Source organism: Dreissena polymorpha, chromosome 9 (genome assembly GCF_020536995.1).
Source record: "Dreissena polymorpha isolate Duluth1 chromosome 9, UMN_Dpol_1.0, whole genome shotgun sequence".
Taxonomy (NCBI): domain Eukaryota; kingdom Metazoa; phylum Mollusca; class Bivalvia; order Myida; family Dreissenidae; genus Dreissena; species Dreissena polymorpha.
In genome coordinates, this window is record NC_068363.1 from 62,673,718 (window position 1) to 62,700,320 (window position 26,603).

The window sequence follows — 26,603 nt, forward strand, 5'->3', positions numbered from 1 at the left end:
GACCATGACATAAGCCCCGCTGGCCTCTGGCCAGTGGAGCTAAAAACCTTTATCAAAAATTGTTAACATGGTTTTATAATTTTTTCTTACCATTCCTTCCAGTGAAAACTATGACGATAATTTTTGGAAACTTAGTTGTTACCTGGGTTTGGTTGCTATGGACCACAGGTGTCCTCATTTTGTCCTCATACATGTTCAAAATAAGTTTCTGTAGCCGGTACAACTCATGAGCCATGTCGTGGCCAGTAGGTGCTTCCAGAATTTTCTGCAACGACACAGACAGGAGTGGGTCATGATAGGGAATAATTTTTAGTCACAAAATGTACAGCGTCCTGTTAAAATAAGATCAAGGCAGAAAACCATACCAGTTTGGTGACATTTTGTAAACCAGACAAGTTGAGTGATATTTTGTTAAGCAGACCAGTTTAGTGACATTTTATAAACCAGACCAGTTTGGTGACATTTTATAAACCAGACCATTTTGGTGACATTTTGTAAACTGGACAAGTTTGGTGACATTTTGTAAACCAGACCAGTTTAATGACATTTTGCAAACCATACCAGTTGGGTGAAAAATGTATCAACCAGACAAGTTTAAAGACATCTTGTAAACCAGACCAGTTTGGTGACATTTTGTTAACCAGACCAGTTTGGTGACATTTTGTTAACCAGACCAGTTTGGCGACATCTTGTAAACAAGACCAGTTTGGTGACATTTTATAATAAATTTGAGGCATGTTATGAATTAGAATAATTAATAGATCGAGCTTAAAGAATCTTGGGCCTGGTCTGATATTTATTATAATCAAGGACATAAGGGAAAACTAAAAGAAAAATCTTGGAAGTTTTTTTAAATACTGTGAAACCATTATTATTCGTCAGACATTAATTTTCGTCTTTTTCGTCCTTCGACCGATGGACTAATTCAAGATCCTAACGAACAATCATGTCCCATATTCGAAACAGATAAGACTGAATTACCGTATAGGCATAAGGCATTTAAATCCAGCGTAATCCACGCATGTACACAGGGCTCGAAATTAACACTCCCACACTCGCAAAATGCGAGTAAAAAAAGATTGCAAGGTAAGTTATAAGCCACTAGTATTTTGTGCAAGTAAAGGAATAGTGAAAAAAAAACGAGTTATATTGCTAAATGCGTTCGACGGCGTGAACGCTAAACCATAGGTCAATTTTTTGAACGTCGGAATACCCATATGCGGAAGCGCGCACCTTGTTTGTAGACTGGTATACTTATAGTACAGATACCCTGATGGTATTGAAACAAAGAACATGAAACAGTCGACTATTCACACTCAAGTTAAATCCGGTTTTGACACAAAAGGGGTTTACATTATATAGTGTACTGACAACTGACATTTCCTGTAAAACGCGAATGCAATAAGGCTGTATAGAATGCATCGACTTCGTTTAGGCATAATAGTGTTGATTAGCGCTAATTGTTAACAACTTTATTACCCATTGTGTGTATTGTGTTTTTCAGGGGTGTTGCAGATTATACAGCCAATACGCGGCGAATCCGGATTAAAGACAATACTATTAAACGCAATTAAAATATGACGATGTGTGATCAACACCTGACTGAAATATATTCTGCGCTTTTATTACAAATTAATAATGAACATATTGATTTGTGTTTGGTTGTTTGGTTTTAACTGCATCTACTATTTTTGTACATATACATAAAAACCCGTACCTTTGTTTTTTTATAACAAAAACATTTTTTTTTTATAGATTTAATACTGTTGTTTATCAATAAATGCAGCATTCCATTCAGAAAAAAAACCACTTAACAAACTAGATCCTCTTTCGTACAATAGAACAAGTTTGATTACTGCATTGACCAAATTTTGATGAAACTAGTCATTCAGACTAAATCTCATACTCATGAAAATGCACAAGTGTTAATTTTGTTTTATTTAGCTTACGCTAATTATAACCCATAATGTTCGCACCTTCTCTATTTGGCGCCGATAAAGGTAAGATTGTTATTAGTTTGACCGTGATTGTAATGGAAAAGACTAATTGGCAATTGGCTTCGTTGTTTAAAACACTCGTTAACGGTTATTCAGTCCCACTTATCCTCTAATCATAACAAAGAACGTGTCAATGACAAAAAATAAAAAGGGACAGTTACTATCACCTGAAATAACAGACTTGTTAATTGGCATATGCCAAACAAGGCCCACCTCCTGCAAGTGACTACCAAGTGTCACCCCTCTTTCCCCAGCACGATTTTTTCGCAACCACGTATTACATGTATTACAAACATTACAAACAAATCAGACGCTTTTTTTTCAAAACCAGAAATGGACGAATTTAAGTGCTGACAAAATAGTAATTTTTTAAAAAGGACGAAATTTCGTGCTGACGAAAATAAATGGTTTCACAGTAAGATTTTCTCATAAGCCAGAAAACATTCTGAAAACTTGATAAAATTTGATTTACATGTTTACCGAAGCATGATGTTTTTTAAATTCGGCCTTAGTTGTGATGGCTTTCAACTTAAGTACAAATATGGCATAAGGTATTTTATTAAAAAAAGCCCAATATGACAGAACAAGAGCTGTCACAATAGGATGACTTATGCCCCCTATAAACGCTTGGTCGAAGTAATGAGCTTTTTTCAAAACCTAAACGCAGATTTCAAAACCTAAATGCAGACCCTAAGTTCAAGGTCAAGGTCACAGGGATCAAAATTTGTTTGCGTATGGAAAGGCTTTGTCCATATACACATGCATGCCAAATAATAAATTGCTATCTGAAGCGACATAGAAGTTATGAGCATTTTTCAAAATCTAAACGCAAAGTGTGACGCACAGACGGACGGACAGACAGTCCTATCACTATATGCCCTCCTTCAGGGGCATAAAAATGTCTTAAAATATCAAAATAAATTAGAAAGCCACATAAACTAGAGAGCGGACACCATGATAAATCCTTGAAATGCACTTAGAAACCCTATGACCTTGTTTTTGACCCCGCAACACCCATTTTCGAACTTGACCTAGATATTGTCTTGATACAACTTCTGACAAAATTTGGTAAAGATCAGATGAAAACTACTTCAATTAGAGAGCGGACACCATGCTTAATCCTTGAAATGCACTAAGTGACTCCATGACCTAGTTTTTAACCCGGCATGACCCATATTCGAACTTGACCAAGATATTGTCTTGATACAACTTCTGACCAAGTTTGGTAAAGATCAGATGAAAACTACTTCAATTAGAGAGCGGACACCATGCTAAATCCTTGAAATGCACTAAGTAACCACGTTACCTAGTTTTTGACCCGGCATGACCCATATTCGAACTTGTCCTAGATATTGTCTAGATACAACTTCTGACCAAGTTTGGTAAAGATCGGATGACAACTATTTGAATTAGAGAGCGGACATGAAAAGTGTGACAGACTGACAGACAGACTGACGGACAGTGCGAAAACTATATACCTGCTTTTCTTCGAAAGGGGGCATAAGAATTAGTTTGGTCATATTCGCACCAACTGCGAAAACTCTCAGCATAAACAATAAAGCTTAAAACAAAAGGCCCAAAGTCGCTCACCTGCGATAACAAGATATTTTTGGGACAAATCTTCTGACCAAGTTTCATGAAGATCGGAAAATAAATGTGGCCTCTAGAGTGTTAAGAATGTTTTACTAAAGCCATATAAGGAAAAATGCCCCGCCCCCTGGCAGCCATGTTTTTTGCAACCAACCCGCAACATTTTTAACTCGTCCAAGATATTATCAGGAGGAATCTTCTGACCAAGTTTCATGAAATTGGACAGAAAATGTGGCATCTAGAGTGTTAACAAGATTTTACTAAAGCCATATAAGGAAAAATGCTCCGCCCCTTGGAAGCCATGTTTTTCAAGCAAACATAATTATTTTCAAACTCATCCAAGATATCATTAAGACCAATCTTCTGACCATATTTCATAAAGATTGGACAATGAGTGTGGCCTCGACAGTGTTAACAAGGTGTTACTATAGCCATATATAGCCACAATAAGGAAAAATGCCCCGCCCCTGGTGGCCATGTTTTTAAAGCAACCAAAACCATTTTCGAATTAATTGAAGATACCATTAGGACAAATCTTCTGACAAAGTCTCATGATGATCGGAAAATAAATGTGACCTCTAGAGTGTTAACATGGTTTTACAATAGCCATATAAGGAAAAATGCCCCGCCCCAGTGGTGGCCATGTTTTTCAACCAACAAGCATCATTTTTGAACTCGTCCAAGATATTATTGGGATGAATCTTCTGACTGAGTTTCATGAAGATCGGACTATAAATGTGGCCTCTAGAGTGTTAAAAAGATTTTACTATAGCCATATATAGCCATATAAGCAAAAATGCCCCTACCCATGGCAGCCATGTAATCATTTTCGAACTCATCCATGATATGAATAAGACAAATCTTCTGACCATATTTCATGAAGATTGGACAATAAATGTGGCCTCTAGAGTGTTAACAAGGTTTTACAAAAGCCATATATAGCCTTATAAGGAAAAATGCCCCACCCCTTGGGGGCCATGTTTTTAAAGAAACCAAAACAATTTTCGAACTCATCCAAGATATCATTGGGACAAATCTTCTGACCAATTATCATGAAGATCGGAAAATAAATGTGGCCTCTAGGGTGTTAACAAGGTTTTACTATGGCCATATAAGGAAAAATGCTCCGCCCCCTGGCGGCCATGTATTTCAACCTACCGGCATCATTTTCAAACTCGTTCAAGATATTATTGGGATGAATCGTCTGACCAAGTTTCATGAAGATTGGACAATAAATGTTGCCTCTAGAGTGTTAACAAGATTTTACTATATATAATAGCTATATATAGCCATATAAGGAAAAATGCCCCGCCCGCTTGGCAGCCATGTTTTTTCAGCAAAGGTTACCATTTTTGAACTCATCCAAGATATCATTGGGACAAATCTTCTGAGCAAGTTTCATGAAGATCGGAAAATAAATGTGGCCTCTAGAGTGTTAACAAGGTTTTACTATAGCCATATAAGGAAAAATGCCCAGCCCCCTGGTGGCCATGTTTTTCAACCAACCGGCATCCTTTTCGAACTCGTTCAAGATATTATTTGGATGAATCTTCTGACCAAGTTTCATGTAGATAAGACAATAAATGTGGCCTCTAGAGTGTTAACAAGATTTTACTATAGCCATATATAGCCATATAAGGAAAAATGCCCCGCCCCTTGGCAGCCATGTTTTTCAAGCAAACGTAACCATTTTCTAACTCATCCAAGCTATAATTAAGACCAATCTTCTGACCAAATTTCATGAAGATTGGTCAATAAATGTGGCCTCTAGAGAGTTAACAAGGCAAATGTTGACGCCGCACAACGGACAACGCATGACGGACAAAAGGCGATCACAAAAGCTCACCATGAGCACTTTGTGCTCAAGTGAGCTAAAAAGCCTATAACCGTTATATTGGCTCGGAACCCTTTAGACTGGATGGCAGCCGACAGTTTCTTCTTATTCTCCGGTGATGATTTCATAAACATAGCGTTGATGAGTGCAAGGGCACTTTGCTGCACCTCATTGTTGGAACTTGTCAGGTGCTCGATCACTTTATCAGTCGTGATGAAGCTATCAACTGCCTCCACCTTGGATTGGTCTGTGCTGAAATGCAGCAAGACAGACAACTATCATTTGAGCCGCATTTTGGGCAATTTTTGCTTAATGCATGTGTTTTAAAAGTTGTCCCAGATTAGCCTGTGCAGACCACAGGCTGATCAGGGATGATACTCAACGCCTAAACTTGATTTTAAATAAGAAGTCTTTCTTTAAGCAAACACTTTTATAAATGCGGAAAAAGTTGTGCCTGATTATCTGTGACGACACTTCAAGCACATGCATTAAGCCAAATTTTTACAGAACAAGGCTCATATTGTCCAGACTGATTATGAAATTGTGCTCAGTAAATTAAATTAAGTTTTGTTGTTGCAAGCCAATATTACTGGTGTATTATTATTAAAATCAATTAAATATTTTTAAGTGTCCACAAATCTTTTAGACATCTACACAACATATTGCATTTCAATTTTAAGTCTTTAGAGCTTCTGTAAATATAATTTTAAAACATAATAATAAAACCATTCACATGTTTTCATGAATCTGTCGCCAGACCCAGCCTGAAATACTCACCATTGCATGAAAACATTTTCTAGGATCTCCAAGGCTGGTCTGACAATCCCATCATTTACCTTCTTATCACCAGACACACAAGACGCAACCTGTAAACCAACAGTCTTATAAGTTTGCTATTTGAAAGCAAACCAACTAATTAATCTGCTACCTGCAAACATACAGTTTAATTTATCTAACTACAAACCAAAAGTCCAATTAATTTGTCTCATGCAAATCAAACGTCTCATAAAGATGCAAGCCAACAGTCTGATTCATTTGTTATCCGCTTACCATCAATCATATAAATGTGCCTTGTGCAAAAAAAATCTGATTTATATGCCATATGAAAAACGACTGTCCAACAGTCTGATTAATATGCCATTTGAAATACAACAGCCCTACAGTCTGATTAAAATGCCATTTGAAATACAACAGCTTTACAGTTACAGTCTGATTAATATGCCATTTGAAAAACAACAGCTAAACAGTCAGATTAATATGCCACTTGAAATGCAACAGCCAAACAGTCTGATTAATATGCCATTTGAAATACAACAGCAAAACAGTCTGATTAATATGCCATTTGAAATACAACAGCCAAACAGTCTGACTAATATGCCATTTGAAAAAAACAGCCCTACAGTCTGATTAATATGCCATTTGAAAAACTACAGTCCAACAGTCTGATAAATGCCTTTTGAAAAACTACAGTCAAATAGTCTGATTAATATGCCATTTAAAAAACAACAGCCCAACAGTCTGTTTAATATGCCATTTGAAAAACAACAGTCAAACAGTCTGATAAATATGCCATTTAAAAAACAACAGCCCAACAATCTGATTAATATGCCATTTGAAAACCAATAGTTCAACAGTCTGAAATATATGCCATTTGACAAACAGAAATGAAAAAGTCTGATTAATATGCCATTTGAACAAGAGGGCCTGAAAGGCCCAAAGTCGCTCACCTGAGATTCAAAGGAACTGACCTGTTCTGTGCAGCCCAAAATGTCATTAGAACAATATGTTCTTACCAACTTTCATGACTAATGAACACCCTGGCAGCCACGTTTTTCAACAGACCAGAACCATTTTCATATACATCCAAGATACATTTAAACAAATATACTGACAAAGTTTCATGACGATTCATAAGTCCATATAAGGAAAAATGCGCCGACCACTGGTGGCCATGTTTTTCAAGCAACTGGAACCACTTTCAAACTTGTCCAAAATATCATTGGGACAAATCTTCTGACAAAGTTTCATGATGATCGTACAATAAATATGGCTTCTAGAGTGTTAACAAGGTTTAACTATAGCTATATAAGGAAAAATGCCACGCCCCCTTCGCGGCCATGTTTTTCTACCAACCGGAACCATTTTTCGAACTCATCCAAGATATCATTGGGACAAATCATCTGACCAAGTTTCATGATGATTGAACAATAAATGTGGCCTCTAGAGTGTTAACAAGGTTTTACTAAAGCATGATACATTTTTTTAATCAACCGAAACCATTTTCAAACTCATCCAAGATATCATTAGGACAAACCGTCTGACCAAGTTTCATGAAGATCGGAAAATAAATGTGGCCTCTAGAGTTTTAACAAGGTTTTACTAAAGCCATATAAGGAAAAATGCCCCGCCCCCTGGCAGCCATGTTTTTCAACCAACCAGCTTCTTTTTTTCATTTGTCCAAGATATTATAGGGGTCAATCTTCTGACCAATTTTCATGAAGATCGAAAATTAAATGTGGCCTCTAGAGTGTTAACAAGATTTTACTATAGCCATATATAGCTATATAAGGAAAAATGCCCCGCCCCTTGGCAGCCATGTTTTTCAAGCAAACATAACCATTTTCGAACTCATTCAACATATCATTGACCCCATTCTTCTGACCAAGTTTCATGATGATCAGACAACAAATGTGGCCTCTAGAGTGTTAACAAGATTTTACTATAGCCATATATATAGCCATATAAGGAAAAATGCCCCGCCCCTTGGCAGCCATGTTTTTTAAGCAAACGTAACCATTTTCAAACTTATTCAAGATATCATTGAGACCAATCTTCTGGCCAAATTTCATGAAGATTGGACAATAAATGTGGCCTCTAGACTGTTCACAAGGTTTTACTATAGCCATATAAGGAAAAATGCCCCGCCCCTTGGCAGCCATGTTTTTCAAGCAAACGTAACCATTTTCGAACTCATTCAAGATATAATTAAGACCAATCTTCCGACCAAATTTCATGAATATTGGACAATAAATGTGGCCTCTAGAGTGTTAACAAAGTTTTACGAAAGCCATATAAGGAAAACTGCCCCGCCCCCTGGCGGCCATGTTTTTTCACTGATCTGGACCATTTTCAAACTCGTCCGAGATATTAATAAAACCAATGTTTTGACCAAGTTTCATGATGATTGGGCAAAAATTGTGACTTCTAGAGTGTTCACAAGGTTTCTCTATAACCATATTAGGAATACTGCCCCGCCCCCTGACGGCCATTTTTTTCAACGGACTTGAACCATTTTTGAACTCAACCAACATATCATTTAGGCAAACATTTTGACAAAGTTATGTGAAGATTGGGCTTTTAATGTTACTTCTACAGTGTTCACAAGGTTTTTTCTTTTTTTTGACCTAGTGACCTAGTTTTTGACCCAGCATGACCCAGTTTCTAACTCAGTCAAGGTATCAATGGGACAAATATTCTGACCACATTTCATGAAGATCAGACAATAAATGTGGCCTCTAGAGTGTTCACAAGGCAAAATGTTGACGACGGACGACGCACGACAGACAAAAAGCGATCACAAAAGCTCACCATGAGCACGTTGTGCTCAGATGAGCAAAAAAAAAACTGTCCAACAGTCTGATTAATATGCCATTTGAAAAACAACAATCCAACAGTCTGATGACCGTAATGACTCTATGTTTTCAGACACTTAAAATAAAAATAAAAAATTGTGTCCGAAAACGTAGATACCAAAGATATTCACGAAATGCAGGTGTTCGAAAACTTAGAGTCGAAAATTGAAGTGTTCGAAAATAGCGTCAATTGTATCAACGACTACCGGTAATAGCATGCGCTTGTAAAATACCATGCCGTATAGTATAAATTACAGTTATATATATTTGCACTGCATTTTAAATAATTTTAAATGCTGAATTTATTTGACAGAAAGTTACTTCAAGGTTGTACTTTGACCAACGAGTTCAAAGATGAGAATGTGACGTACCGATACTCGCTAGTATGAAACTGTAATTAACGTAAAAAAAGCAAACTATGAATTCTTTGTTTGTTCATTTCAGATAGTTGTTTTCTTACACCTTCCATTGTTCGTAAAACTTGCAATAGGGTGCATCACACTTTGAAGCGTTAAGTATTTGTCAGAGTTATTTTACTTAGAAGGGGTAGGACCATCGCAGTAGATAATTGAACCGTTAATTGGTACTGCCCTTGGTAAGTGTCATAACGCTTATGCTATCGAGCGAAACCATTGTTTAATACCGGTTAACAAGGTTATTTACCCAATAACGCAATGTAATGGTCCGTTGCCCTCAGGCATGCACCTTCCATGTTTTATGATGTTAATCTGGTTGTAAAACCCCATGATCGAAGTTTCATAAGATATCGAAAACAGATCCGAAATTTGGTAAAATAGCGCTGTAAAATATTCTGTCCGAAAACTAAAGACATAAATAATGGACGAAAAATCTTGTGTCCGAAAATTAAGAGTCATGAAAAATAATAATTTTTGCTAAAAAAGGGGGTGTCCGAAAACTTAAGAGTGTCCGAAAACATAGAGTAATTGCGGTAATATGCCAGTCTTATGTACTCAAATTAGGCAAGAATGTGCAGTTAAACTCTTTGTTATTAAACTCAATATTTCTACGGCAAGAATCGTCTTTAAGCTTCAGGTACTGATGTAGTTGTTGTTGTATATGTTGTGGTGGTATATGTTGTTGTTGTTTTGGAAGTTGTAGTAGTTCAAGTTTATTTTTGTTGTTAGAAGTTTGAGGTTGCTGTTGTTGTAGTTGTTGTTGTTTACCTCTTTGATGAACTCATTTTCGAGGTCCCAGGGGATCATGCCATGATCCATCAGGGCGATGAAGGATTTCAGCAGGTACATGAGTGGGTCTCCAGAACTAAAACAAGAATAAACATGAAGTACCACAACTATGATGAGTATAACAATGAAACATGTTTATCTCATGTAAATTGACTGGTAAATTTCAATACTGGTAATAATAATAATAAAAACAACAGAGTATGTTTGGTCAAATACATTAATTTACATCAGTATTAGATGGCGCCTCATTTATCCATCTAATTGGATATCTTAAGGTATATTTTTCAATACAATATCTCAATTTGATCTACATTTACAAAGCGGAAACACTCAGGCTAGTTTAAGTTACTATGAGCATGACTTTAACCCTACTCATTCCATTTTATCTTAAGATAAGGAATATATTTTCAGCATGACCAAATGGCCCGAATCCGCTTGACAAATTTCCGATTGGCTCTAAGCCTCCTGGAAGCACCAATTTTTTATTGCTGTATATTAATATACATTTATGTGGTTTGGCTTGAAATCATGAGGGCTCAACTATTGGATGGCTGAAACTTTTTCATCAGTCCCCGTCACAATGTCTTTACCTTTTTTTGTTTGTTTTGTTCAAACTCACTTCCATTAGGAGCGCTTGATTAGTGCAAGTCTATTATGGGTGTAACAGCTGTTGCAAACTTATCATAAACTCTATTGTTAATTTTGAGTTTTGAGAAAAAACGTCATCCACTCAACTATTAATTGAGTCCAAACAAGAGTGGGAGATGCTGCAGCATGGTCAGATGAAGAAGACAACACCTCATGAAACCCAACACAGAAGACGTCTGCGAAGTTAGCAACAGACTGATCCCAGAATTCGCTCGAGTTTAGAAAACCCCACTAATCCCTCAGTACAAACAACCTTGGTCCATTGTATCAACCAGTGATAGCTTGATTTAAATAATAACGGTTGATACGGTGTGTGATTTTGAATTGAATATGAATAGGTCAGCTGTATTAGTACCAGCAGATACGTGGAATTTTCATAAAGCTTGCTTTTCTGGAATACATATATTGGAGTGATACATATAATCCGTAAATTTCTAGAAAGATGCAAAGATTCGCATCATCTATAAAGTCAACTGGATGCAATTGAAAAATATGTATCTGGACGAGAAATCATCAACACCACACACACTAACATATTTTTTTTGTTAAAAAACTAACGAATAAATAACTAGTGTTGAGTACTATTTCTGCTATGTGTTAAGAGTGCCTTTGTTTAGTATCTTAGTACTCTTTCTTTCATGTATCCGTAAATTTGCTTCATATAAAAGAGCTGATATAATATAAATTTATATTAAGATATTTGTTTGCAATAACTTTAAATGTTTTTAATATTGAGTTACAAAAATGTTATGTAAATATTTGGTTCATATTAATTCATAAGGAAGTATGAACTTTCCACAGGAGATGCAAATATGTTGCAGACAAATGATAATAAAGACATTATATTAGATTTTTTTTGGCTCAAATTTAGGATGACTCAAACTTTTTGGTTGTGCCTTGTTAGTTCAAGCAATCACATTTTGAAAGTATGAAGTTTAATTAAAGAAACTCTTCAGACAAGCCTGAAAACAATGGTCAGTTAAGAAAAATTGCCAAAGTGACAACAGTTGTAGACAGGTGACCACTGTTCTCACGTGACCACCTTTTTGATGGTTGGTGAGATGGTAGTATTTCCAGGTTATTACCCTACACAGTGTAATGTAAATTAACAAAGGCTAATTGCTGATAAATAATTATACGTGTAATAACATAAATGATTTCTTTTGAATAATACATATTAATATCTTGTCAATTTATTTTAAATTAACGATTAACTTATGAATATACTCCTGCATCTTGTAAATTCAGTAAATCTGCTAGTTGATATTATGTTCATGGAAAGATATTTGTAAACAACAGGTAGTCTGATGCCCCCTATAATCAGGTGTAATACAAAATGATTTTCATCACGCAGGAGAGGAGGGGTGGGGGGGGGCATTGAAATCTAGACTGACTGCTGCATGCATGTGACTGGTTTCTGCAGATAACCACGAAGTCAGGATTAACTGCATTCCCAAGTCTGACATCCCAAACAATTATATAGATCCACTAATAACCCAAATGCTTTTTTTTGAAATTTTTGTTTATAAATTGCAACTTACAAATTTTTACTGCTATTAGAGACATGAGTGACCACCATTTTCAAGCCTCCTTTGTCTATGAATTCCTTGGCAAATGTTTGATCCACACATTTGTGTGATAGGACTCTCAAAGCCTCAATTTTATCCTCTCGACTGCCCTTATTCAGCTTATCTATGATGATCTGCGCTGAACGTGCCTGCAAAAGTAATACGCATGAGGGTTCAGTACTTATCATATGCCAAATTAGCCAATAATAACAAATTAGCAAAAAGAAATTAACATCTGGCTTCAAAAAACACAATAATATGAGCCACAGTCTGCGAAAAAAGTGCTTAATGCGTGTGAGCAATGTTTCATCCCAGATTAGCCTGTGCAGTATGCACAGGCTAATCAGTGAGACTTTCCACTTTTTAATGGAATTCATTGTTTTATGAACAACCAAGTATAGCGGAAAGTGTAGTCCCTGACTAGCCTGTGAAGACTGACCATGCATTAAGCTCAGTTTTCCTCGAGCCCAGTTCATAAAAGTTAAAATATTTTCTAAAACTATGAGCAAGATGGTAATCTCAGGGCTATAATTGTTCTAAAATATAATTCCAAGAGAGATTTCCAAGAAAAAGGGGCAATTTATCTTATGTTCTGGATTTGCTAGGCGTTATATAAATACCAGCAACAGATATAAACAAGACTATTGCCAAGCAATATATGTCCCCTACCAGCTCCACCATTTTCGCGGTGAAACCGGTAGGGGACAATAAAGATATAAACAACAATGACTTAAGGGCTCACATGGCTACCCGCAATTTATTTTACCAAAGTGGAATTTCCTTAATTTTCCCTTCAATTGGTAAATGATTGATTTTGGTCGATTATGTATATCAAATGAAAATAGATTGAATAAAGAATGAATAAACAGGGCAGTGAAGTCTCAATAAAGAAAATTGTCTTCTTGTTGTTAGCAAACAGATTAAGAAATTGTGTAACAAAATGACTCCAAAATTGACATTCTTAAATTTTCTTTGCAGTGGTAAAATCATATTGATTTCTCTCTTACAAAATAAATACAATAACAATCATGGTACTCACAGATGAATCTGTTAGCATCAAAACATTGCCGTTGCTAATGTCAGCTCGATTCTGAAATTTATAAAACACACTCATTCTAATACTCCAACAGCGTTATTTCTAATGTATGTGAACAATGTGCATTTATCTTGAGGAATTGTATGTTAATACCAATCTTAAAGTCGCAAGATTTCAAGCAAATCTTAGATTGTCTATCTCAAATGGCAGATAACAATCTGTCACACATTTTAACCCATTTATGCCTTGTGGACTCTCCCATCCTTCTAAATTGGATAAATTAATTTCCAAAATTAGGGATGTCTAGTATGTTTATTCATATATTTAGAATATTTGTTACAGAAATTCCTTTAAGAAACATCACAGACCCTGATGAGATGCCGAATCATTCGGTGTCTCATCTGCGTCTACGCTGTTTGCTAAGGCCTTTTTTCTAGACGCTAGGCATAAATGGGTTCAAGATGCATGGTCATGACTGAAACAGTACTAAATTTATCAAAACAACACTTATATATAGTCATAGTGTTTTGAAATACATGCCTAAATGGAGGTTCCTCTTACTCCTAAATTGAGTAAGAGAGGTGTTTCAATATTTTTTTTAAATGCTGGTAGACATTTTGTAAAGCTAATAATTAAGTTACACAACATAACAAGAGCACCGCATAACGGTTGCCACGCTCGGCTGCGAAAGCTTGTCAGATTTTTTTTTCTTTTTTTTTTGCGGTCACAGTGACCTTGACCTTTGACCTAGTGACCCCAAAAATGGTGGCGTGTAGAACTCATCAAGGTGCATCTACATATGAAGTTTCAAAGTTGTAGGTGGAAGCTCTTTGATGTTACAGGAAAATGTCAAGGTTTTAACATGGCGGACAGCGGACAACGAGCTGATTATGAAAAAACCTCGGGTTTTCTCTGAAAACAGCCGCGCTAAAAATCACATTCTAAAGCAAAGAGTTATCAATTGTGTCTGACAGAGTCAGCTTGTTTGGAGTTTTCCAGTGGTTGGAAGGGAAAAGGAGTATTTTTTACACGGGTGTTTGTATACTGCTGAATTATTGTATTTAGTATGACACTTAAAAAGAGTAGTTGCAATATTCAACTCCCAGCTATTTTACCCAGCTGGGACCTGTACATTTATGTACCCACATACTCATAGTATTCACCCAGAACTGCAAGTAAATGCAGGAAGAAAACATTCCTTTTTTAAATTCAATAACTGGAAAGTACATGTACATTGTTTCCATGCAGCACTTTCACTTCACTTAAGTCTTGTCAATGGACCACTAGATTCTTAATGCTTAACCACTCAGACACACATTGTGCAGCTTTATTCAATCAATTTGACCAATTTATGCCTAGCATCTAGAAAAAAGGCCTTGGCAAAACAGCGTATGATGCGGAATTTCATCTGGGTCTGCGCTGTTTGCTTAAAGAAATTTCTGTAAAGAATGTTCTCAATATAGATATAACAAGAGCTGTTTGTAAATCATGCATGCCCCCTATATGGGCTGTTAGTTGTAGTGGCAGCCATTGTGTGAATACGTTTTTTGGCACTGTGACCTTGACCTTTGACCTAGTGACCTGAAAATCAATAGGGGTCATCTGCGAGTCATGATCAATGTACCTATGAATTTTCATGATCCTAGGCATAAGCATTCTTGAGTTATCATCCGGAAACCATTTTACTATTTCGAGTCACCGTGACCTTGACCTTTGACCTAGTGACCTCAAAATCAATAGGGGTCATCTGCGAGTCATGATCAATGTACCTATGAAGTTTCGTGATCCTAGGCTTAAGCGTTCTTGAGTTATCATCCGGAAACCATCTGGTGGACGGACATACGGACGGACCGACATGAGCAAAACAATATACCCCTCTTCATCGAAGGGGGGCATAAATATACTTAACATCCCTAATTTTGGTAATAAATTGATCCAATTAAAAGGATGGGAGAGTCCACTAGGCATAAATGGGTTAAACAAAAGACCTTTCTTGCTAGATTCAAGTTTCTTGTTCAATCCTAAGATACTGACTCTCGGAAAGCAGCATAAAATCTGACTGTGACTTGCTGTTCTTGATTTATGCTTGTTGCATATTATAGACATTTTCATTTTGCTTTTGAGCAGAAAGTTGTTAAATGTCAATCAATAATGGAGTTGAACAATCATAATTTGTAATTTCAATGGTTAACAAGAGACAAAATTGTCACAAAACCAGGTTTTCAATTTGAAAAAAAGTCTGATAAAGGCAGACAACTCAAACTGAACTGATTGTTTATAATTAACCCCCTATGTTTCAAAATAAATCTATTTGTAGTCGTGATGACCTTGAACTTGGAGATATTGATGTAATTTTTTTGTGCGACACACCGTCCAATGATGATGAACAAATGTGCCAAATGATTTTAAAATCTCGCAATGAACTAAAAAGTTATGGCTCGGACAAGCTCATTTATGGCCATTTTTGACCTTTGAACTCAAAGTGTGACTTGACCTTGGGGATATAGACGTAATTCTTTCGCAAGACACACCGTCTAATGATGGTGAACAAATGTGCCAAATGATTTTTAAATCTCACAATGAACTAAAAGTTATGGCTCGGACAAGCTTGTTCCGCCCGCCCGCCAGACCACCCGCCAGCCCACCCGCCAGCGGACATTCGCAAATCTAATAACCAGTTTTTTCCTTCAGAAAACCTGGTTGAAAAGCACATGGCTCACAAAGTAAAGGCTGCACATGCTTACTGGGACCACAGGTTACGCATCAATCCCTCTCTGCCAAGAACAAGGCTCTTATTTATCTATTATTTGAGCCGTGTTCTGAGAAAACAGGGCATAATGCATATGCGTAGAGTGCCGTCCCATATTAGCCTGTGCAAACAACACAGGCGACGCTTTTTGACATTTTTCGTTAAAATAAAGTCTTTTCTTAGCAAAAATCCAATTTTGGCGGTAAGGGACGACACTTTACGCACATGCATTATGCCCAGTCTTCTCAGAACACGACTCATTTGTTATTTGTAAGTAAACTGTTCCATCTTCTTAATATTCCCCATCAGCTTCAACTGCTAAGCCCTTAATATAATTTTATGCCATACCCTGTTTCCCATGTCATATAACCATTATGAATATTTTTATCTTACACATGTGTAATATACTTTTTAAGCATTTTCATTGGCTTATTTTCGTTCAATTGACCAATCGCATTTTGTTATTTTTCTGAAATGACGTTGCAACATCAAATGACGTCATGTCATATCATACCATATTTTATTAAACTTGTCCAGGAAATTCGTTAGTAAGCTCACCAAAGGCTCGCTTACTAACAAAATTCCTGAACTCTTTTAATAAAATATGGTATGATATGACAACTCGTGCCAGATCCTATATATCAATCTCCACGCAGAGTTGTCGTTCCTTGCTCTCACATACAACTCTGCATAAGGCTCAGCATGCCGTTTTGTCTACCAAATAGCTAAAACCGAACAAACGCATACAATGTATATTTGAGTGGATATTTAAGATCGCATGCATTTAATTAAGAAAAATGACTTTTAAATGTACGATAAATCGTGCAAAAACTTGTGAGTTTTAATGCAACTCTTTGGAACTATTTTATTGCCCATTTACACAGATGTAATCATTCCACGCACTTCACAAATGTAAACAATTGTACATATTTTTTATTGAGTGACGGTAGGCATTGCTTCGACGTATTTATGTATGTTGGTTTCTTAACATAAAAAAACATATCAATTTTATAATAATTAATTAAGACTGGTATAAGATATCATGGTATGAGATGGTTTTCTTTAATGCAGTTAATGCAATGTAACCGTGGTGCAAGAGATTGTTTAGAATACTGTAACCTCAATGATGAACGCTTGGAATGATCATGACATGAATGAGACGCTTTCAAAACAATAGTCCGTTCTGAGCCCAACACAGAGGTGAATGTAATGTGACCGTCGTGCAAGAGATTGTCTATATATACGAACTGATGTGTCTCCTTGTTGACAATCTTGCTGGGTCTGTCTTTTATAAATTTTAGGCATTTTTTCACATCCACTTCTTTATATCCATTGAAATTGATAACATTCAATACACAAACACTCAAATTATGTCCTCTATATCAATTTCCTTGTCCAATTTAAGCAGCGTTAAACTGCAAAATTTTGTCAATTTACTTGTATGTAAATTTCCATTTCTTAAGTTATCATTTGAGTTTGTTAAAGTTGAACATATATATATTTTTCTTTTATTAAAAATGCATGTGCAAAATAAATAAGGAAGAAAAGTATAAGATAACGAAGATCATATCAGTTTACTTCAACCTGTTAGCACCCTAGGCAAATCATATATAATGTTGTATACATGACATACTGCTTTTTGTTAGATTTTCGCTGGTTTTCACAGTATTTCAGACTTTTAAAAACTTTTCAAAGTTTTCATGGGCAAGCTTAAGTGATCAGATTTTATAATGATTAAGCACACAAGAGGGCCTAAACATGTTGCTCACCTGAGACCTGTAACAACTTAACTGTTATGCAAAGATTTTGTTCATGACTGAGCAAAAATGAGGTTTTTATCAAGTTTTTTTTTTACTCTGTATGACACATGTTTTAATTTTTGGTCAGACAAAGTATTTGAACATATTAAAGTGTTTCATAAAAACATTAAAAAACTAGAAATGGCGCAGCAGAGGCCGACGCGTTTCCCCATGCCGCATGTTTGACACAGGGGTGCCCCAGAGTTGGTAATGGGGCCATGCATAGTTGAGATTGACCGTATTGTCATTAGAGAAATTCCAGTATCAATTACAAGTGAATCGGTGTAGAAATGAAGAATTTATAGTAAAAGGCAATTTTGGGTGGGTGTGGCCTATGTGGGTGGGGTGCCCCAGGGTTGGTAATGGGGCCATGCATAGTTGAGATTGACCGTATTGTCATTAGAGAAGTCCAGTATCAATTTGAAGTGAATCGGTTTAGAAATGAAGAAATTATAGTAAAAGGAAATTTTTGGTGGGTGTGGCCTATGTGGGCGGGGCGCCCCAGGGTTGGTAATGAGGCCATGCATAGTTGAGATTGACCGTATTATCAAAAGAGAGGTTCAGTATCAATTTGAAAAGAATCAGTGTAGAAATGAAGAAATTATAGTAAAAGGCAATTTTGGGTGGGTGCGGTCTATGAAGGCAGGGCGCCCCAGGGTTGGTAATGGGGCCATGCATAGTTGAGATTGACCGTTTTGTCATAAGAGAGGTTCAGTATCAATTTGAAGTGAATCAGTGTAGAAATGAAGAAATTATAGTAAAAGGCAATTTTGGGTGGGTGTGGTCTATGTGGGCGGGGCGCCCCAGGGTTGGTAATGGGGCCATCTATAGTTGAGATTGACCGTATTGTCATAAGAGAGGTTCAGTTTGAAGTAAATCGGTGTAAAAATGAAGAAGTTAATGTGAAATAACTTAAAAAAATGAGTGAAAATCTCTGACTGGCCCCACCCCAACACCCATAACTTTTGACCCAGAGGTCAGATCAAAATTCCAAATAGTGCAGGGTCGCCCATATGCTCATAGCTACCATGTGTGTAAGTTTCAAGGTTCTAGTGCTAATAGTGTAGGAAGAAATAGTGGCCAGGACAGAAAGAGGGACTGACAGACAGACATACGATGGAGATAACCACAATATCCCCACGCCTTTCCAAAGCGTGAATATAACAAGTAACCCCTAAGGTGGTCTGATTTTACGTTAAGGGCATGATTTGAAGTAACTTTGTATCAGGTTACCATATGATGTCGCACAGCAAATATTAAACTATCAATTACCAAACTTTTGCAGTTTTAGAAAAAAAGATTGTTAAGTTATTTACTAAATAAGTCTATATATACTGTAATTATTCTAAGTTTTCGGACAATCTTAGTTTTCGGACACCCCCCAACCCCCCCTCCCCCCCCCCCCCCTGTTTTGGCCAAAATAATTATTTTTTGTGACTTCATTTTCTGACATGTGTGTTTTTGTCTATCATTAATGACTCCTAATTTTTTGACAGTATGATTTACAGCGCTATTTTACCAGATTTCGGCACTGTATTGCTTTTCTTGTGACACTTTGATCATGGGTTTTACAAATGGATTAAGGTCATAAAACCTGGGAGACGCATGCCTGAGGGCAATGAACCATAACATTTGTGTAATTGGGTAAATAACCATATATAGCGCCAGAAAACGATCGTTCACCCAACAGCATTTTAAATGATATCTTCCTATTAAGAAAGCAGTATGTTTCATGTTTTTACTTTTTTGTTCTGTATCATTTCAGGCAAGAGTAAGCAAAGCTGTTAAGTTGTTTTTATTTTCAAGTAGAAACACTATTGTGCATTGATTTATTGCTTTTATTTAGACACCTGTAATTTTTGAACATTTTTTAAATATTTTCTATATCTAATTTTTGGACACGAATTTTATTATTTTTAAGTGTCCTAAAACTTAGAATTATTACGGTAAATCTTAAGAACCTTAGGGCGTGTTGACCCCAGAGGCATCATTTGAACATTCTCAGATTCTTAGTTATTGTGTTCAGTATACATAAAACAAGATGTGTTTGTGAAACACTATGTTCCCCCATATATTTGATGATGATGACCTTTACCTTTCACCACTCAAAATGTGCAGCTCCATGAGATACACATGCATGCCAAATATCAAGTTGCTATCTACAATATTGCAAACGTTATTGCAAAATGTTAAAGTTTGACACAAACAAACCAACAAACAGACAGGGCAAAAACAATATGTTCCCCAGTATAGACTGGGGGACATAAAAATTAAAGACTTAGTTTTCACTTTATACCAGAAGGAACAAGTAACCCCCAGGGCACTGCCAAATTTTAACCAAGGGTCATTATTTGTAGAGGACCACTATGCAATGTAACACACCAAACATAAAAGACTGACAAGGGAGATTCAAACAAGAGCACCGCATAACGGGTGCCACGCTCGCCTACGGGTGCAGTTATGAATAAATGAAAGCTTGTCAGATTTTATTTTTTTAGGTCACAGTGACCTTGACCTTTGACCTAGTGACCCAAAAATATGTGGCATGTAGAACTCATCAAGGTGCATCTACATATGAAGTTTCAAAGTTGTAGGTGGAAGCAATTTGATTTTAGAGCCAATGTTCGAAATCTTAACAAAAAGTTAAGGTTTTACCACGATGCAGATGGCGGACGACACGATGAGCTGGCTATGACAATATCTTGTTTTTTTTCCGAAAACACTGAGCTAAAAAGAAGGCTTTGAAAGTAATTTACTAAACAAGTCCATATAAATCATGTAACGCCTAAGGTGTTGCCAGTTTTTATCCCAGTGGCATAATTTGAACAAACTTCACAAAGGACCTTTAGACGATGTTTCAAACTAAATATTAAAACCCTGACCCTTGTGGTTATAGATTAGGTAAGTTTGCCATTTTTCAAATCTATTTTTAGCTCTGGTGTCCTACATCATGCATCAGACCGCAAAAATCTGAACAACTTTGAAAGAGTTACCAAAGGTTCATTCCTGTTAAGTTTCATTGCAATCTGTCTAGCATTTAACCCATTTATGCCTAGTGGACTATCCCATCCTTCTAAATTGGATCAATTTATTTCCAAAATTAGGGATGTCTAGTATTTTTATTTCTATATTTAGAATATTTCTTACAGAAATTCCTTTAAACAAACAGCGCAGACCCTTTTGAGACGCTGCATCATGCGGCATCTCATCTGGGTCTACACTGTTTGCCAATGCCTTTTTTTTAGACAATAGGAATAAATGGGTTAAGGATCTAATGCACTGAATAGTGGATCCGATCATGGACATCAAGGTATCCAAAAAGCTCTCAATGAGCACTATGTGATCAGGAAATGTAAAATGTGACAGTCTATAGGGTTGTCAAGCTTTTTCTTAAATGTGACCAAGTTATCAAGTTCTTAAAACCATGTGACCAAGTGTCAAACTTAGCCAAATTTCATTTGGACATTAAATTCTGGCCAACTTAAATGAAGATTCCTGTAAAGAACAACATTAACTAGAGGCGGAATTTACACTAAATGCTCAAAAGGCCACCCAGACAACAGATGGATTCAATTTTACGCCCTGAAACCAACTTGTTTTCTAAAAAAGGCATAAAATGTTCTAAAGAATGTTGCGAGTGTATAACAGATTTGAGCTTTTTTTTTACTTTAACAAATTGTGATAGGTTGTTAAGGAGACCATATTCTGAATTGATCATTGTCATTAAATGTTGATTATATCTGATATATTTTTGGCGTAGCTAAGACATAATTTGATGTTAAGGAAATAATTAATTTTACAGGAGTGATATATGTTAAACAGTAACTTCATCAAATAAAATTTTAATATGATTAATTTATTACTGTCCACTAATTGCACACCCCAGAGTGGTAACAAGGTTTTTCTAATATTGACCCTGGTGACCTAGTTTCTAAATGCATGTTACCCAGATACGTACTTGACCTGTTTATAATCAATATAAGTGTTCTTAACCCATTTATGCCTAGTGGACTCTCCCATTCTTCTAAATTGGATCAATTTATTTCCAAAATTAAGGATGTCTAGTATATTTATTTTTATATTTATAATATTTCTAACAGAACTTCATTTAAGCAAACAGCGCAGATCCTGATGAGACGCCGCATCATGTGGCGTCTCATCAGGGTCTACACTGTTTGCCAAGGCCTTATTTCTAGATGCTAGGCATAAATAGGTTAAATGATTTCATCCAGATTAAGTCATAAATATGGCCTCAAAAGCGGTTACAATGTTTTTCTAAGATTCTAAATGGTGACCTTTTTTTGTATGCAAATGACCCAAGTTGAAATTTTGGCCTAATATTGACAATATAACCATTTTGCTAACAAGATATTGTAAATTTGACCAGGTATCCTAGATTTTGGACCCACTTTAAACAGATTTGATCTCGACCTAGAAAAATGTCAATATGGCCTCCAGAGTGGTAAAAAAGTTTTCTATCCTTTGAGTCAAAAATATGGCATCTTGAGAAGTAACAGGGTTTTTCTAAGATTTGACCTGGTGATCTAGTGTTTAGATGCAAGTGACCCAGAATCAAAGTCAGCTTAAATATGAGTCGTGTTCTGAGAAAACTGGGCATAATGCATGTGCTTAAAGTATTGTCCCTGATTAGCCTGTGCAGTCGACACAGGCTAATCAGGGACAACACTTTCCGCTTTTATGACATTTTTTGTTTAAATGAAGTCTCTTCTACACAAAAATCCAGTTAAGGCGGAAAGTGTCGTCCCTCATTCGCCAGTTTGGACTGCAAAGGCTAATCTGGGATGACACTTTACACACATGCATTATGTCCAGTTTTCTCAGCACACGACTCATATTGTCTAAATGATGATAATCATTTTGACCAAGGTTCATCAAGATTGATAAAAAATGTGGCCTCTAGAGTGGTAACGTGGTAAATGTTGATCAAGCATACCTTACAATGCACACTGCATAAAATAACAACGGACACTGCACAACACTGACGGCTCTTTGCACTCAGGTGAGCTAAAAATTGCCTGTGATCAGTATTGAAAGGGGCATGGTTTAAATAAACTCTGTAGACAACAAATATTCATTGTAATAAACAAAATAGTACAATGGGTTTTACATACCAAATTGTTCAATGTGATTTCAGAGAAAAAGATATTTTATAATTTTGCGATATTAGTCACTAAAAATCATGTGAACCAGGAGAGTAGCTAAGCTTTGATCTTGTGGAATGATTTGATAAACAACTCTATTTAGAGTACCTCAATAGGATGAAGTATAAAGATTGAATGCATTTATTCAAACAAGCAAATTAACACTCCTGACCAACAATTTTTTTTTAATGTATTTTTGTTTAAAGATAATCATCCATTATAATAGGAAATATTATCAAGCTTGATGTCAGATCTTTATTAACAGCAAAGCGTTTTTAGACCATCTAAATTAAAAAGCCTCCATGGTGTAGTGGTACGCATGTTAGCTCTTACTGCTAAAGGTCTAAGGTCCGACCCTAGGGCAGGCATTATTTTAAATTAATCTTGTTTCTTCATATTATAATTATTTAAAACAATTCCACATATAACATTTTGTTATAAAATTCATTCCATGGTATTTTTCAAAAATAACAAATGATAACATTTGCATGACTTTCTGGATCATTTCCTAATGTAGAAACCAAATTAATATATAAAAAGGTCAAATGCTCATGATTGTTAGAACTTGAGAATCCTTTCAATGTCTTGAAAGTGTTTTTGCCTATTTAACAGCAATAAACAATTAGGATGGGACTTATAAATATCACTTAAAATGTTTTTTTTTGAAGATCACTATAATGACTGTAAGTGCGCAATCACCATGTTGGTGCACACAATCTAGTTATGAGTTTAAATTAATAGCAATATGTGTCTTGTTCTGAGAAAACTGTGCATAATGCATGTGCGTAAAGTGTCATCCCAGATTAGCCTGTGCAGTCCGTACAGGCTAATCAGGGACAACACTTTCCGCCTAAACTTGATTTTCTGTAAGAAGAGACTTCCTTGAAACTAAAAATACCATAAAAGCGGAAAGTGTCCTACCTGATTAGCCTGTGCAGACTGCACAGGCTAATCTGGGACGACACTTTAAGCACATGCATTATGCCCAGTTTTTCAGAACGTGACACACATATACTGGCAAGGATCTAGGTCATATAATGGATGTTGGTCAAATATTGTGAGCAGTTGAATAATAGTAGCTGATACACATTTGGGTTTGCCTAAGGTTATTTGTCCAAGGCACGGAGAGAATTAATTGGAGTTTGCCTACATTTGATATTACTGAATATTTCATAATGGAATGGCATTAGGTCAAATAATAGGTGGCCATTTTGTCTCATAATGAATGTACATTTGGTCACGTAATGTATGCGCACTTGGTCAAATAATTGAAGGAAATTTCGTCAAGTTATGGACTGATAGTTGTTTAAAAAAACCTGATGGACACAAGTTATTAAGGTTGGTTACAAAGGACTATTTCAATTGTTAAACCCCTATCACAGAACTACATAATCATTTTTATCTATCAATCTCCCAAAGAAGACATACCCTCTCTGTGATGTATGCTTCTTTCTCTGAAAACTGAAGTGCAAAGTCGTCTGGGTTTGGGAGATTCCATCTGCAAACACACAAAACCAATAACAACTGCACACAACTAGAAGCATTATTGAGCCTCGCTCCAGGATAAGAGGCTTACTACAGTTTCCTCCCATATTAGCCTGTGCAGTCCACACAGGCTAATCATGAACAACACTTTAAGCTTATATGGAATTGTCTTTTAAAGGAAGTCTCTTCTAAACAAAAATCAGGTGAAGTCAGACTACACAGGCTTAAGGGACAACACTTTACAACACTTTACAACACTTTACGCACATGCATGAAGCCTCAAGGTGTAGTCAGACTACACAGGCTTAAGGGACGACACTTTACAACACTTTACCCACATGCATGAAGCCTCAAGGTGTAGTCAGACTACACAGGCTTAAGGGACGACACTTTACAACACTTTACGCACATGCATGAAGCCTCAAGGTGTAGTCAGACTACACAGGCTTAAGGGACGACACTTTACAACACTTTACCCACATGCATGAAGCCTCAAGGTGTAGTCAGACTACACAGGCTTAAGGGACGACACTTTACAACACTTTACGCACATGCATGAAGCCTCAAGGTGTAGTCAGACTACACAGGCTTAAGGGACGACACTTTACAACACTTTACCCACATGCATGAAGCCTCAAGGTGTAGTCAGACTACACAGGCTTAAGGGACGACACTTTACAACACTTTACGAACATGCATGAAGCCTCAAGGTGTAGTCAGACTACACAGGCTTAAGGGACGACACTTTACAACACTTTACCCACATGCATGAAGCCTCAAGGTGTAGTCAGACTACACAGGCTTAAGGGACGACACTTTACAACACTTTACGCACATGCATGAAGCCTCAAGGTGTAGTCAGACTACACAGGCTTAAGGGACGATACTTTACAACACTTTACGCACATGCATGAAGCCTCAAGGTGTAGTCAGACTACACAGGCTTAAGGGACGACACTTTACAACACTTTACCCACATGCATGAAGCCTCAAGGTGTAGTCAGACTACACAGGCTTAAGGGACGACACTTTACAACACTTTACGCACATGCATGAAGCCTCAAGGTGTAGTCAGACTACACAGGCTTAAGGGACGACACTTTACAACACTTTACCCATATGCATGAAGCCTTAAGGTGTAGTCAGACTGCATAGGCTTAAGGGACGACACTTAACAACACTTTACCCACATGCATGAAGCCTTAAGGTGTAGTCAGACTGCATAGGCTTAAGGGACGACACTTTACAACACTTTACGCACATGCATGAAGCCTCAAGGTGTAGTCAGACTACACAGGCTTAAGGGACAACACTTTACAACACTTTACGCACATGCATGAAGCCTCAAGGTGTAGTCAGACTACACAGGCTTAAGGGACGACACTTTACAACACTTTACAACACTTTACGCACATGCATGAAGCCTCAGGGTGTAGTTAGACTGCATAGGCTTAAGGGACAACACTTTACAACACTTTACGCACATGCATGAAGCCCCAAGGTGTAGTTAGACTGCATAGGCTTAAGGGACAACACTTTACAACACTTTACGCACATGCATGAAGCCTCAAGGTGTAGTCAGACTGCATAGGCTTAAGGGACAACACTTTACAACACTTTACGCACATGCATGAAGCCTTAAGGTGTAGTTAGACTGCATAGGCTTAAGGGACAACACTTTACAACACTTTACGTCATCTTACGCACATGCATGAAGCCTCAAGGTGTAGTTAGACTGCATAGGCTTAAGGGACAACACTTTACGCACATGCATGAAGCCTTAAGGTGTAGTCAGACTGCACAGGCTTAAGGGACGACACTTTACGTCATCTTACGCACATGCATGAAGCCTCAAGGTGTAGTTAGACTGCATAGGCATAAGGGACAACACTTTACAA

The 26,603-nt window shown here is 36.8% G+C and overlaps 1 protein-coding gene across 4 annotated transcripts in view; it reads right to left on the bottom strand.

Moving 5' to 3' along the window:
- Nucleotides 1-26,603, bottom strand: part of LOC127844768 (engulfment and cell motility protein 2-like) — an 88,513-nt gene that overhangs the window by 36,960 nt on the left and 24,950 nt on the right. For 3 of the 4 annotated variants that reach the window (XM_052375230.1, XM_052375232.1, XM_052375229.1), the window contains 7 exons: nucleotides 24,649-24,718; nucleotides 13,514-13,564; nucleotides 12,448-12,623; nucleotides 10,238-10,334; nucleotides 6,199-6,287; nucleotides 5,475-5,673; nucleotides 143-265 (listed from right to left, as the gene is read on the bottom strand). In XM_052375230.1, coding sequence (XP_052231190.1) covers nucleotides 143-265; nucleotides 5,475-5,673; nucleotides 6,199-6,287; nucleotides 10,238-10,334; nucleotides 12,448-12,623; nucleotides 13,514-13,564; nucleotides 24,649-24,718 — 805 coding nt within the window. Of the gene's footprint in view, nucleotides 1-142; nucleotides 266-5,474; nucleotides 5,674-6,198; nucleotides 6,288-10,237; nucleotides 10,335-12,447; nucleotides 12,624-13,513; nucleotides 13,565-17,507; nucleotides 17,711-24,648; nucleotides 24,719-26,603 lie in introns of those variants that run through there. The other variant, XM_052375233.1, reaches the window with a different exon arrangement.